This window comes from Pristis pectinata, chromosome 1 (assembly GCF_009764475.1).
Source record: "Pristis pectinata isolate sPriPec2 chromosome 1, sPriPec2.1.pri, whole genome shotgun sequence".
In the NCBI taxonomy this organism is placed as follows: domain Eukaryota; kingdom Metazoa; phylum Chordata; class Chondrichthyes; order Rhinopristiformes; family Pristidae; genus Pristis; species Pristis pectinata.
Window position 1 is genome coordinate 54796617 of NC_067405.1, and position 13623 is coordinate 54810239.

Consider the following 13623-nt stretch of genomic DNA (forward strand, 5'->3'; position numbering starts at 1 on the left):
ACAGTTTCATTTGTAACAATCAAAAGGGAGTAGGTTAAAGATCTGACTAGAAAGAAGTTTAAAAACTGGGGTGGGTTTGGGGGGGAGTGGGAGAATGGAACTGGCTGTGTTGCTTCTACATAGAGCCGGTATCGTTTTGAAGAATCTAACAGCCACCTTCTTTGCTGCAACCATTCTGTGATGCTGTGAATGGTCAGTCTGATATTTAGTTGGAGGTATTTTGCATGGTGGAGGTTTCAGGACCTTTACCTTCTCAATGGCAGCTTGGAACAATCCAGATAAACTGGTCTTAGAAACAACATCAGTGTTCTGAAAATAAATCTTTTAAAAATTGGCATGTGCTAAAAGAAAACAGAGTCAGCAAGTGCCTGTTGAGGTAAAAGGAGAACATTCCATTCGTCTAGAAACTTTGAACATTGCCAAGAATTCCAGAAGAATGTGCTACTGGACTACAGAACCATTTTAATCAAATCTGGCTTCTTCCATTGCCTTATTCAAACAATAAAGTCAAGTCTTCTTTATCTTTCTCTCTCATACCTTTCTCATTTGTTTTGCATGTTCTTTATTTAAATGTTTTTCACAATTGGCATTTTTAAACTTAAGGTTATTTGATGCTCCAGTTTATTTATTGAATTATTTGTTAGTTTGACAGTATTATGTTCTGCATATTTTGTACTGCAAAAGTAACAAAGGCTTTTGAGAGAAAACAATGATGCGATTTAATTAATCACGTATTTTTTTATTTCATTGTATATTTTCACACACAGCATGAAATAAGACTTCTGATATGAATAAATCAAAGGCTTCTTGAGAAAATTGTGGAGGCAAGTTGCTTTTCGTGTTGTAGAAAATTTCAGATCTCAATTTCAGTCTCATTAAAATGCCCAAATAGCTTACATCACCCTTGTAAAAGTTCTATTGATGTAAACTTAAATGCACTTGCCTCAACAATTGAGAACACGCTGCCATATGCATGTGATGGTCACACGCAGTTATTTCAGCTTCCGTCATTACAAGGCAAATTTCAATGGGTTACCACTTAGGGCAATATTGCTATTCTCTCCAACTGTACGTTGTAAGTATATTTCCTGCTGACTGAACAGCAGAGTAGCATTGTAGTCAAAAGGTGCAAAGATGTGTTTTCTCCATTATCACATTGCTGGAGGTAACATCAGTGAGAAAGGAATGGAACAGTAAGCAGAAAACCAAAAGTGCTAATTGCAGTTGAAAAAAAAGATAATCTTAGAGAGATCTTGTATAGATCTCATTGCTGGGTTCTATTAATTGTCTTTCATGCTGACATTGTCAGTGGAGATGTGGATTAAATGTCTGCTTGTAGTTGAAATAGTTCTGCATTGACATTCAATGCCTGGTAACATGTTTAAATTGAGTCAGGTATTCTGAAAGGAACAGCTAAAATATAATGCAAATCACTGAAGCTGGAATAATCGGACATTGAACTTTGGACAAGTATCCTTTAAGATTATCCTCAGATTCACTTACTTGAGCATACTGCGAATATAGTTCTCAGTATTTATTGACAGATCAAATACCAAAGTGTATTGAGGCAAAGCACTTCCGTTAAATATTGTTAACAGTAGAAACTTTTCTTGCTTGGCAGTCACTTACTGCAGACTGAACCAAACTGATTGATAGATATCAGTGCAAAGCACTGCTGAAATTCAGTTGACGGTGAGCCTTTTTTACTTGTATTCTGACCATGCTGGGGTAGGTTAAATATTAAATTGAAGCAATTATGTTGCCATTATTTTGCATAGCTCTGTGTTAAAGGGGAATTGTCTTCATTCTCAACATATTTGTGAAGCCTTTACACTTCATATCTCTATTAACACACGTGTTACAATATGACTTTCAGTGATATTGTGACTTATATGACGTGGCTCTTCTTGTTTATTCCCTTGAAATGAAAGATGCATGCCAAAAATAATTTTCTGGCAAGATCCATATATTGGCAATCTTTTAGGATGAAGTAACTATGTGTTTTCAGTAGAATATATTCAATGGAAGGTTAATATTAGAAATTAAGATTAAAAATGGACATTGTGCCGGCTTGGGCAATATAATTGATATTCAGTTATGTAGTTCACCAATGAAGCTAGAGAAAGATTCTTGTGTGCTCTGAAGGTGTATTGAGTTATGTAATTGTATATATTGATCTGGAGTGAGAACACAAATTGAGTAAGACAATTGCTGCCCCATGTCAAAGTTGCAGTTTACTTAAAATGAAGTGAGGAGGTTTCGACTTGTGAGCTGGAGACTGGGTTTCTTTTATTTTTGGTAAAATATGCTGCAGTGCTAAATTGGGGAACTGGTGGAAGTAGATTGCTAAATCCACATCTGACAATGTGGGAGTCTTTTAAATGCCAGCTGGTTAGAGTTCAAGGCCAGCATGTTCCTGTGAGGATGAAAGATAATGATGGCAAGGTTTGGGAACCTTGAAATGACAGGAGATGTTGTAAGTTTAGTCCAAAAGTAAAGGAAACATTTGTAAGGTTTAGGAAGCTGAAATCAGACAAGGTCCTTAAGGAATATAAAGGACACAGGAAAGAAACAAGGAATTAGGAGGGCTAAAATGGGCCAAGAAATGTCCTTGACAAGTAGGATTAAAGAGAATCCCAATGCATTTTACGTGTATATTAGAAGCAAGAAGGTAGTTGGTGAAAGGTCCACTCAAGGCCAAGGGAGCAAATATATGTGTGGAGCCAGAGGAACTAGGTGAGGTCCTTATTGAGTAATTTGCATCAGTATTCACCAAGGAGAAGGAGATGGATGACAGTGAGATTAGGGAGAGGTGGTTTGATATTCTAGGGCATGTCAATATTAAGATGGAGAGAGTGTTGTGTGTATCAAGAAACATTAGTCCCCAAGGGCCTGATGGAATCTATCCCAGGATACTGAGGGAGGCAAGGAAGGAAATTTCTGGGGCCTTGACAGAGATCTTTGTATCTTCTTTCAGGTGAAGTCTCAGAAGACTAGAGAATAGCCAATGTCGTCCCTTTGGTTTAAGAAGGGCAACAGGGACCAACCTGGAAATTATAGGCCAGTAAGCTTAACATTATCGGTAGGAAAATTATTACAGAAGGTTCTTTGGGACAAGATTTGGAAAAGATGGACAAATTAGGGAAAGTCAGCATGGCTTTATGTGAGGGAGAAAAGGTTAGATTGACATCATGGTCAGTGCAGACATGGTGGGCTGAAGGGCCTGTTCCTGCATTGTATTGTTCTATGTTCTTATGTAGTTGTTCAAACTGACTAATATCCTTTTTACTTTATCATAAATGCCAATCTAAACTATTTGTGGGTGTAACTTCTTCGTTATTTATTAAAGAGGAAATGCAAATTCTGGAGTATGTGTCTCTTGGATCAGCATGCCAAGAAAGAAATGATCAGATCACTGAATTTAAAAAAAATCACACTGGGCTTTACTTTAGCAACACAGGGGTTTGGTTCTGAAGAACCTCAAAGTAAAGAGATTCAAGATTGCAGTACTGTGTTTAATAAACAACACAGGGATTGTGAAAATTTATTCAATGACCATTAGGACAAAGCTGAGGACTTCAATGAATTCTTGAGCTTGAGTTGTCTTGTATAGTGTGCCCACTGATTAACTCATTGAATGTTTACCTTATTTTTGAGAGACTGAATGCTCCATTATTCAGATGTTTTTGCTGAGTTCCCCTGAGGTTGTGGATATCTATCCTGAGCAATACTGTTTCTAATAACAATGTTGCTTCATCAATGTAAGTTAATTGCATAAAAAGCCATTGGCATCCTAAGAACGGTAATTGCCATAAAATGGGAGCCTTGGCTTCCAGTGCAGCAGCCCAGAGGAGCTGTGGCCACCCTCTTGGTGATGTCTTCATCTGGTTCTGTGCCTGAAATAGCCTCTGGGCCCTTGCACTTGAAAATAGGGAGTCTGACATCTAACAACTGAACACTGCTTCAAGCCCTCAGCTGTCAAATCTTGACAGGATCATTGAATTGGGGAGAAGGGGCTTCTCCCAACTTCATACTGAATTTGTAGGTGGATACTGGACACCACTTTCCCCCACTGATTGTGCATAATGCAGTGTTTACTGAAGTTTGATAAGCGGTTTGATTAGAGGGGAGTTATAGTGCAGATCTCTTGCCTCTCAGGAAGACATCTTCAGTGTGATTTTCACCACCAAATAACCTAGTCGTATTGGACTGCCTTGAAATGAATGAAACATACCTCATTCCTGGGTGGTGCACATTGACATGCAGCTGGCAAGCCCTCTGCACATTTGGAGGTAGCAAGCTTTCCCGATTCACACACAGTTCTGCATTGTAAGGATCAGGCTGCAGCTGATCATGCTTCTTGTAGTTGGGAAAGGGAGGTGGTGTGAAACTCCCTTTTGCCTCTATTATCTTGGGTTCATGCTGTAATGAAGTAGCTTGTCTTCTGGAAGGGAGCTTCTATCACATTTTGAAATTCTATTTCATGACATTGCAGTTAACTTGTTGTTCTATGTTCAAGTACAAGGATCAACCTAGAAATGAGAGAGAAATATTTCTTAGAAACAGGTTGCTTTAGATAATATGACCTTCTGTGTTTTGGAATGTATCTCTTGCATGTGGATAATTAAATATAAACTTTTGGTTGATTAGTTTAATTAAAGCACTTTGATTTGACAGACATCAAAGAATAAACACATTGGAGAGTTTAAACTCTATTTGAAAGTTAAGATCAGGTCAGACAAAAAATATCACTCTGAATTGCTGCCAAATTGAGCAGAGCACCAATGATTTCTGTGTATAAAATTTCCACAAACATATTCCATATTAAAATCAATGAACAAGCACAAAACATGGTTTATTATCTCCGCACATTTACTATGTATGTGAGTAGCATTTTGTGACAACTAAAGAAAATGAAAGGTTATCAACCTGAAATATTAACTCTGTCTCCATAGGTGCTGCCTGTCTTCCTGAGTACTTACACCATTTCTTGTTCGAATACCATTTTTAGATGATGCACACTGTGAATAAAATGGACTATGGTCTCCTTTTTGTATAATAACCAATTTGGATACATAAGGACTTCATCACTTTAAGCAAGCTCATTCCTCACTGAAATCTAACAACCAGGGGAGGTTTAGCTGGTTCACTCAGTAGCATATACAAGCACATTAGTATTACAGGAGCAGTTATGTTTAAGGAGCCCTTTATTTCACTCAGAGGTCAGGGTATAATTAATTTAAAGGAGGTGTAAATAATATTAATACTATTCATCAACAAGAACGATGTTAAAACTTTGATAATTCATACCAAAATATTCAATTGCCACTCAAGAATCAGCCTAGCATTGCAAACTTCTCCTTCAATCAATGGGACTGCTTCAAAATGGAAAAATTATGTACTTGCTGAGTAACAAGTATAGATGAGCACGATTTTTGCAGCAGCAACAGACGGTTATAGGCAAATAATGTTTTTACATGTTGTAACAGACCTCTATTTCTCCTTTCCTTCCAGGTGAATTCCCCACCTAGATACCTGGCTCTCAAGATGTCAGAAGTTTGACTGCACTGGTCCATGCCTCAGAAAAATCTGCAAACATTGCTCGTGCTTGCAAACAGGAGGAGGCGCTCTTCGGCTTTTGGTGCAGGAGAAAAAAGGCAACGAGAAAAATAAGAAATTTTGTTAGCGATTTCAAAACATTGGCAGATGTGTTGGTTCAAGAGGTAATCAAACATGACATGGGAAAAAAAGTAAGTACTGTGAAATAACAACAAAAGTTACTTAAAGGAAATATTTATGTAGCTTTCTCTCTGCCTGGAAACAATTAGCTTGAATCTGATTTGTTATGATACAGTAGTTATTCTGGTATGTGCTGCATGCATGTATACTGGCTATTCGTATTTTGTGTTAAAGAAAACAAATGTAAATGTGTGGATGCCAACTATTGTATATTTCTTGGAAACATTCAGCAGGTCAGGCACACCTGTGAAGGGAGAAACCGAGTTAACATTTCACCAAGCACCCGAAAAATTAACCCTTTTTCTCCTTCTACAGCTGCTGCCTGACCTGCTGAGTCTTTCCATCATTTTCAATTTTTATTTGAGATTTCTAGCATCTGCAGATCTTTTTATATATTTCTTAATTGCTGCAGGATATTAACAACAACAACATTTTGAAATAAGTACACTTGGTCCCTCAACACCATAGTGATTAACAGCAGAAGTTTAGGATTATTCCTTTCTCATACTGTTTTAGACAAGAGGAATGGAACATTCAAAATATTTGTTAATTCTTCAGGGTACTGCTGCATTTGAAATCCTTTTTCCTCCCCCATTAAATCTGGGTACCGTTGGCAGAATTGCTTTTGGAAGATATGGAACAAGCAAGAGGAATATTAAACTTGTGGGGTCGTGTTTCTTTTGACTGTCTTTGTTATAAAAGTTACCTCTCCTCACCAGTAGACGTTAGTGTCATGTGTTGAATCTTACTGATTCAAGTATAGAACATTAAAGGCACAGATGCAGCTAAGCTGTGCAACTAATGGCAAATCACAATCACTTGAAAGGAACCTGAAGGTTATGAGTAAAAAGAATCAGAACTGACCTTCAATTTTATGTGACAAAGGAGACAGGAAGTACAATACGGTACAATACTTATAGATCCAATGTATCAGGTTGGTGCTCTTCTGTAGAGTGTAGTGGGGTGAATTGATGAAAATGCACAGTTCCCAGTTGGTCCTGATTATACATAACAGTGAATTCTGCTTCTGAGAGGATGTGCAGTAAGGGGAAGTCACTTTAATCAAATTCCCCAGCAAAGGTTTGGACATGGTGGTTTTGTGGAGGTCATCAGGTGAGAGAGGGAGCAATTTTGAGGAATCTGGTCACTACTGAAATATTCTGATTTTAACCTGTCAGCTCCCTTAAAGGGAGAAAGCTGCATTAACATCCTGATCCAGCAGTCCCAATCTCAGTCTGCCACATATGGATATGATAGGTATCAACTTATTTCACCAGCTGTACCTACCTTTAGTGTCTGTGGAAACTGATCTTCATGGTAACACCAGCTTTCAGAGCTTTTACCACTCCAAATTATGTCTTCTGACTGGATTTGCTCACCTAACAAGGGATGCAAGGATTTTAAAAATAAGCTGGGGCCATCTTAAGTCCAGCAAGAATAGCAGAATGGCTGAGGCATCTTGATCTCAGTGAATTCATTCTTAGCTAAGTTTGCCTGCATCAGTAAACAGAAGATAGAAAATGGATATCCAAGTGGTTGGCTTGAACTTTTTCTGAGCAAGAAAAAGTTAGCAAGATGCACCAAAAGGGGCAAAGCTTGTCATTAATCTGCGCTTTTTTGTGCTTCTTTAGTGAAATGAAAAGAGCAAATTCACTTTTGTAAATTTAAGCGCATCGAGTAAATAATCTATTAGATTTTTGTGCTCAAGCAAGCATGTTTGTTGGGGTTTAGGAAGGGCATACTTCTGCACTTTGGGTCAGCATCAATTACTGTGATGTCAAAGTTAGCAGGAGCTGTAAAAACTGGCTCCTTCATCTGGAAATTGGAGTTCACCCTTTCTTGGTATATGTGCAGTGGTAGCGTCCTAACTGGGTGACCTGCAAAAATTTGTTTGCACCTTGATTAATTTATAAAACCTCTGCATGCACAGACCTAATAGCAGAGATCACAGCTGCCATATCTTTCCCACTGGGAAGCATAGGAAGGTGGTCAGAGCCTTAAAGGAGCTCTCTCAGTGGCGCAGCAGCAGAAAACATGACCATGGAGTCGAATGAAAACATGGGGAAGGAGGACATGTATTTTCAGTGTGTCTGGCCAACAACTCGCAACAACCCCTGCCCAACTGCAAGAAACGTGTTCTTGGTGAGAGTGATCCCATGCTGCTGAGAGGCCCAGGCTGATCGGTCTGGCAGAAATCAAAGCACGGGTCTCTGCTCTGCATTATGCAGAAGGGCCACAGGAAGTTTTGGGGCATTCAGCAATGCTGTTAGAAGTAAAATTGAGGCTGGCAGAAAGCAATACCAGAGAACATTACTTTGTGACTCCTTGTTTATATGCTGAGGGACTTGCCTCCCTGGTGTTCAGGGACTGATAACATGTAGTTCTTCAGTTTCTGTCAGTAGTCTTGGAAAAGGATGGTACACGGCAGATGCTGTCAGTGAATGTATCTGATGCTGAGCAAATATGAGGCACGTTATTGTCAATCTTGCCTGGAAATCCCCAGCCCTTTTTCTGATGGTCATTAATCAACTGGGAAATGATGACCAGTATAATCTAAAGTGCACAAACAGGCTTTTATATGTTATTTTCGCATCAAAACCATGAACACATGGATCCAGTTTTTAGGCACTATTCTTTGCTTCCATAACATGCCTCAGAAATATACATACAGATCTTCTTTGCTGCTGAATAGTACAGAAAATCCATCCTCATGCCTGTGTGCAAGAATCAGTCACAAAATGACTGATTTCATGGCCTGTTCAATGTACTCAAAGGTCCCCTGAATTATATCCAATGTCCCCATTAAGCTGGGACTCTTTTCAGGCATTCTGAGTGACATCTTTAAACATCCCACGGAACAGAAAATGCTTTGATCTGAAATGCTAGCTCAAGTTTTTCTCTCCAGAGATGCTGTTTGAGTATTTCCAACACATCCTGTTTTATTTTGGATTTCTAGCATTAGTAATACTTAAAGGGACATAAAGCTGTCTGCGTATGCTAATGAAGATCCCAACTACCCTTTTATAAGCCTCTTAACAGAATCTGTCTACTGTGAGCACCATACAGGTCTTAATGGGACTAATGCAGTCTAATTAGTGGCCATTGGTTAGAAGGAGATTCTTATTTACCCTTCCCATGGAGCCAGCTGGAGCATCTGTGCTCCTCCTGATATTGCAACGCTCCGGAGAGTTGCTGTGAACATCAGGCAAATTGCTCTGATTTCTCAAAATCAGATTCTGTTCTGTCACTGCTAAATGCCTCAACCTTCTGGATCAGATGCTAACTGGTAATGTGCAGATTAATATGCATCTAAAAGAAAATGACAAAGCACATTGTCATCCCAACCAAGCATAATACCATTTAACACAAGGGATATTATTACTCAGTTCCCCAGAGAGGCTGGTATGAATCCTTCTCCCATTCCTTCAAGCTCTGATTGCTATAATAGGCAAAATCAGAAGGTTGTCCCTTTATATATCTGACTGCTTCCCAAGGTTTGAAGAAGAGCTGTGTTGTAGTAATAGACAGCATGGAAACAGGCCTTGTGACCCACTGAGTCCATGCTGACCATTAACCATCCATTTATAGTAATCCTACATTATTCCCATTTTTTTCTCCTCATATTCTCATCATTTTCCTGTTACATGCTCATAACAACTTAAAGTGTGATGCCAAAATGTGATGAAAACAATTTATATCAGGAACAAGTTTTTTCCATATTTAGATTTTATTTTTTTTCTCTAGTAGAAGTTCATAAAACCAATTTGCATATAGCCAAAGTATTCATAGTTAATATTCAAATATTCAGTTTCCAGGACTGGAAGATCACATATTTGGTGAAGAATCAAATGAATTCACTAACAGTCTGGGTAAGTAAAAACTTAAATCAGAATCTTTTCTTTAAGAACCTCTTAGCAAAATCTCGCTATTATGAGCACTTTGCAGTTCAGCAACAGTATCTAGGTGTGGTGGATTACTGTATTAATTTGTTGAATTTGCCTGTGCACAGTTTGACTGATATGACCCTTGTGTTTATTCATCAAGAGTTTTAGACCTCTTACCATCTAACTTGACAAAAAGAATCCTTAAAAAAAAGTGTAAGTGACACAGTCCCTTGTTGATCTATAAATTGGCCAGTCTTTCGTGGGTTCGGAGGGATACCTAAATTGTGAATCATTACAAGTAGCCAGCCAATTACTCCATTTACTTTGCAAGAATACTACCTCACTCTTAACCTCACAGTGACAGAGATCCAGCTTCGACAGATGCTAGCTTCTGTCTGTGCAGAGTTTGGATGTTCTCCCTGTGACCATGTAGGTTTCTTCAGCGTGCTCCAGTTTCCTCCCACGTCCCAAAGATGTGTGGATTGGTAGGTTCAATGTGTAGGTGAGTGTAAGAATTTAGGGGAGTCGATGATAATGTGGGGAGAATTAAACATGGCATTAATGTAGGATTAGTGTAAATGGGTGGCTGATGGTCAGTGAGGACTTGGTGGGCCAAAGGGCCTGTTCCCTGCATGGCTCTATGACTCTAAGGTCAACTCTAGTAATTCACAGTGTAGTTATCCAATTATAAGTGACTTTTAGTCCAATGTAAATGCTTACATAATTTAGAATAAATAACAATTGAAGCAATTAATATAATCAATAAATCCTAATTTAAAATTTCTTCCCAAAATATTCAACAAGATTGACTTTTTTACTGCAGCCTTCAGCAATGCCATGTTTGTCTCTTTCAACAATAAAATCAAGAATTCTCTTGCAATATTTTTAATTAATCCCAAGAATCAACAATGCAAACAAAGGAGGGTTGTAAACTGTGTGACATTCTAATGCATGGATCTAGGCATAAATGCATTACAATGCTTATGGTTTATCCAAGATGATGGCTGTCCTTTGCTAGTGATTGTTTGGTGTACCAATGTATATACAGAACATTTTGGTAACTGTAATGAGAAAGAAATCAATATAATGTACAGAACTGAAAAAGGAATTTCCTAATATAAATAATACACTATGGCTCAAATGTTGCGTACAGCCAAATTATGTGCCACCAACTAGAAGAGTGCCACCAACAAAGATCCAGCTCTTTCTGGTGAGATTTTGCATGTCCTGACATCAGTTGCTGTCAGCGTTAGCAGACCTCTAGTGTTCAGTAACAGTGATATGAGCAAGTAGGCTGAGGGCCAGCCAGAAGAAAGAATTCTTACTGCCAACAAATCAGTAAGTTAAAAAGTTATGATTTTTAATTAGCTTTTAAACTTTTTACAGGAGAACGAGATCAGAACATAAAAAATGCCATTATGATATGAGTTTACATATCTTGAGCAACTTTGAAAATTAAAATTAGAACTAATTTATATAATTTTAAAAGGTGAAGTATCCATCTGTGTACAATTTCTTTATGAGTTAGAGAGATTGTTAAGCAGTAATTATGGTTTAGTGCATGATTAAAAGCTCATTCCAACAGGGTATAACATTTACAGTGAGCTTTGTTTCTGAGCAATTCAAGTTCATGTCTATTTATTGACTTCTGCTGATAAAAAGGGTAAACCTGCAACAGCTCAGCCTAAGAGGGAGTGTGGAATCACTGACTGACAGGTTTCTGAATTTTATGCCCATTGTGCTCATGTTGATGTCAGATTTTCTCCATTACAACATTAAGTGGTGACAGCTTCACCATTAATCTCATTGCAAATTCTGGACCAGTATATGAAACTGTTTACATTTTGGGTGGGTCCTATAAGGCTGCAAATTAATTCATGATGTTTTTAAACCTTGTTAATGCCCTTTATTCTATTTACATATGCCACAGTTTTGAAGAGGGTATGTCAGGGCCTTCAACTAATTTTTAGAGCCTTAACAACTTCTCCAGTAGAATTCCCTGTTGATGATATCTAGGATGTTGTGGTTTAGCACAGGTGAGGGACAATGCTGATGCAAACTTGATGATTACACTTCTATTCTGGCAATTCTGCATTTTCATCAAAAGACAGGTCAAAGTACACCCCAATATCATTTGTAGGTCCATCTCCTGGTAGCTAACTGTGTTGAACTAATTAATAGTGCCATGTTAAATAAGTTGTACCTTAGTTTTTGACAGTGTACTAAGATATAATTACAACTTAACAACTTCTCTGGCCCTGAATAATTTATATGTACAATTAGACAGAATAAAGGCACCAGGATTAGCTTCACAATCTCCAAGTCAGGGACAACCCAGAATTCCAGACCTTAATATTTTCGTGCAAGCCCTTCTGGAAGGGTTGATGATAGAGTACCCTTTGGCTGGAAAGCTTTTTGCAGTTGAATAGCCTCTTACACTTAGTACAAAGATGCATATGATTAATGAGCACTTGTGCTGGTACTAAAAGAGGACTCCTACTAGCAGAACCATATCCTAAAAAGAGGGAAGAAAAGAAGAATAATGAACAAAGAAAAGGTGAACCATGTCAAAGGGTGACAAGCCTGATTGCATTGCCTCTCTCCAGGAAGCTGGAAAGTTGATTGGTCATGCCAAGTAACAATGAGGATGCTTTATGAAACAAAAGAAAAGCTTAAAATGTCAGGTTTCTGTCAGTTCTACATTGAACGTAGCTGTAACGTAAAGAGAGCAGCTAGTCACGTGGACAATCCTTGATGTGGTACAGTCTTAAAACAGCAAGGGTTGTCAAAACCAATGCTACATATGAGAAATACTGCACATCCACCAGTAAAAGCCATGTTGTATAACCGTGGACATAATCAGGCAATCAGAACCATGGACATAATCACAAAGCAGGAAATGACTGGGAAGATCACATATTTGAAATTAAATGTTATAAAAGTAATGACTTGTCCCAAATAATGCTCTTAAGATCCATTCAAAGCATTGTATATTACTTGAAACTTATCAGCCTCCTTGGAGCCATTCCTCTCCATTCAAGTGAACACTGTTGCTGAACCTCCTCTAGGTCTAGCCTACATCAGGTCCATTGGTAACTGCAGAAAGATGGCACAGCATGAGTCCTACATTGGAATCATAGTGGGGAAGATTTATCAGTAACTTCAGAACTTCCTTGGTCATGAGCGTCCTTTGGACCTGTTTTGGACTGTCAATCTGGATGTCTCTGCAAAAAAAAAGTTGTGGGCCTTTGCCTTACCGCAGCATTCAATATATAAATATTCCTTTAATGCCTTTCACCAGTATTTTCATTATGAAAATATTGACGGTAAGTGGTTTTTAAATAGACTGCCGTTGTGTGTTCCTTTCATTAGAACTTAGGAAAATTGGGAGGTAAGAATTGCTGGAGCCAAGCTTTATGATTTGAATTTTTTATATGTATCTGTTTTCAGTGTGTATGCTTTCTGAATTATTTAAATGGCCTTTTGCCAGAGATGTTGTTTTATATTTTAGGATAATGTATATGCCACAGTTTAGTCAATACCTTGATGTATTATTAACGCTGTTGCAAAATAAAGATGATCTAGCTTAGGGAAACAAATTTTAAAAACTTGTTTTCATATTAACCTGTTTATGGCATGGGTGGATCCAACAGCACTTAACTGTTTACTATTTTTAAAATACACAGCTACATTATAGACAAACATGGCAGTCAGTTTACACACAGCAAAGACCCACAAACATCATGCAAGATATACTTACACTTCTGTATTGCAGCAGAGTTGGGAATTGCATGCTGGTTAACATTGCAGAAGGTTGCTGTGTTTGTTCTTTTCCATCCATCTGAATAAGTCCCCACATTCCCACTTTGCTGCACTGCTAGTAATTTAGATTTTATGTCCAAGTCATTCTTTGGTGCTTGAATCCAATGTCTTGCCAGTGTTAATAGATTTGAAATAAAAATAGAAAACTCCTGGAAATAATCAGCAGGTCAGGCAGCAT

At 38.1% G+C, this 13623-nt stretch overlaps 1 protein-coding gene across 1 annotated transcript in view; it reads left to right on the forward strand.

Annotated features, from left to right (window-relative positions):
* The window catches only part of LOC127578256 (inositol polyphosphate 1-phosphatase-like), a 42227-nt gene that overhangs the window by 6182 nt on the left and 22422 nt on the right, over window positions 1-13623 (forward strand). The window contains exons 2-3 of the mRNA XM_052030046.1: window positions 5532-5750; window positions 9548-9608. Of these exons, the coding sequence (XP_051886006.1) occupies window positions 5532-5750; window positions 9548-9608 (280 nt within the window). The remainder of the gene's footprint in view (window positions 1-5531; window positions 5751-9547; window positions 9609-13623) is intronic.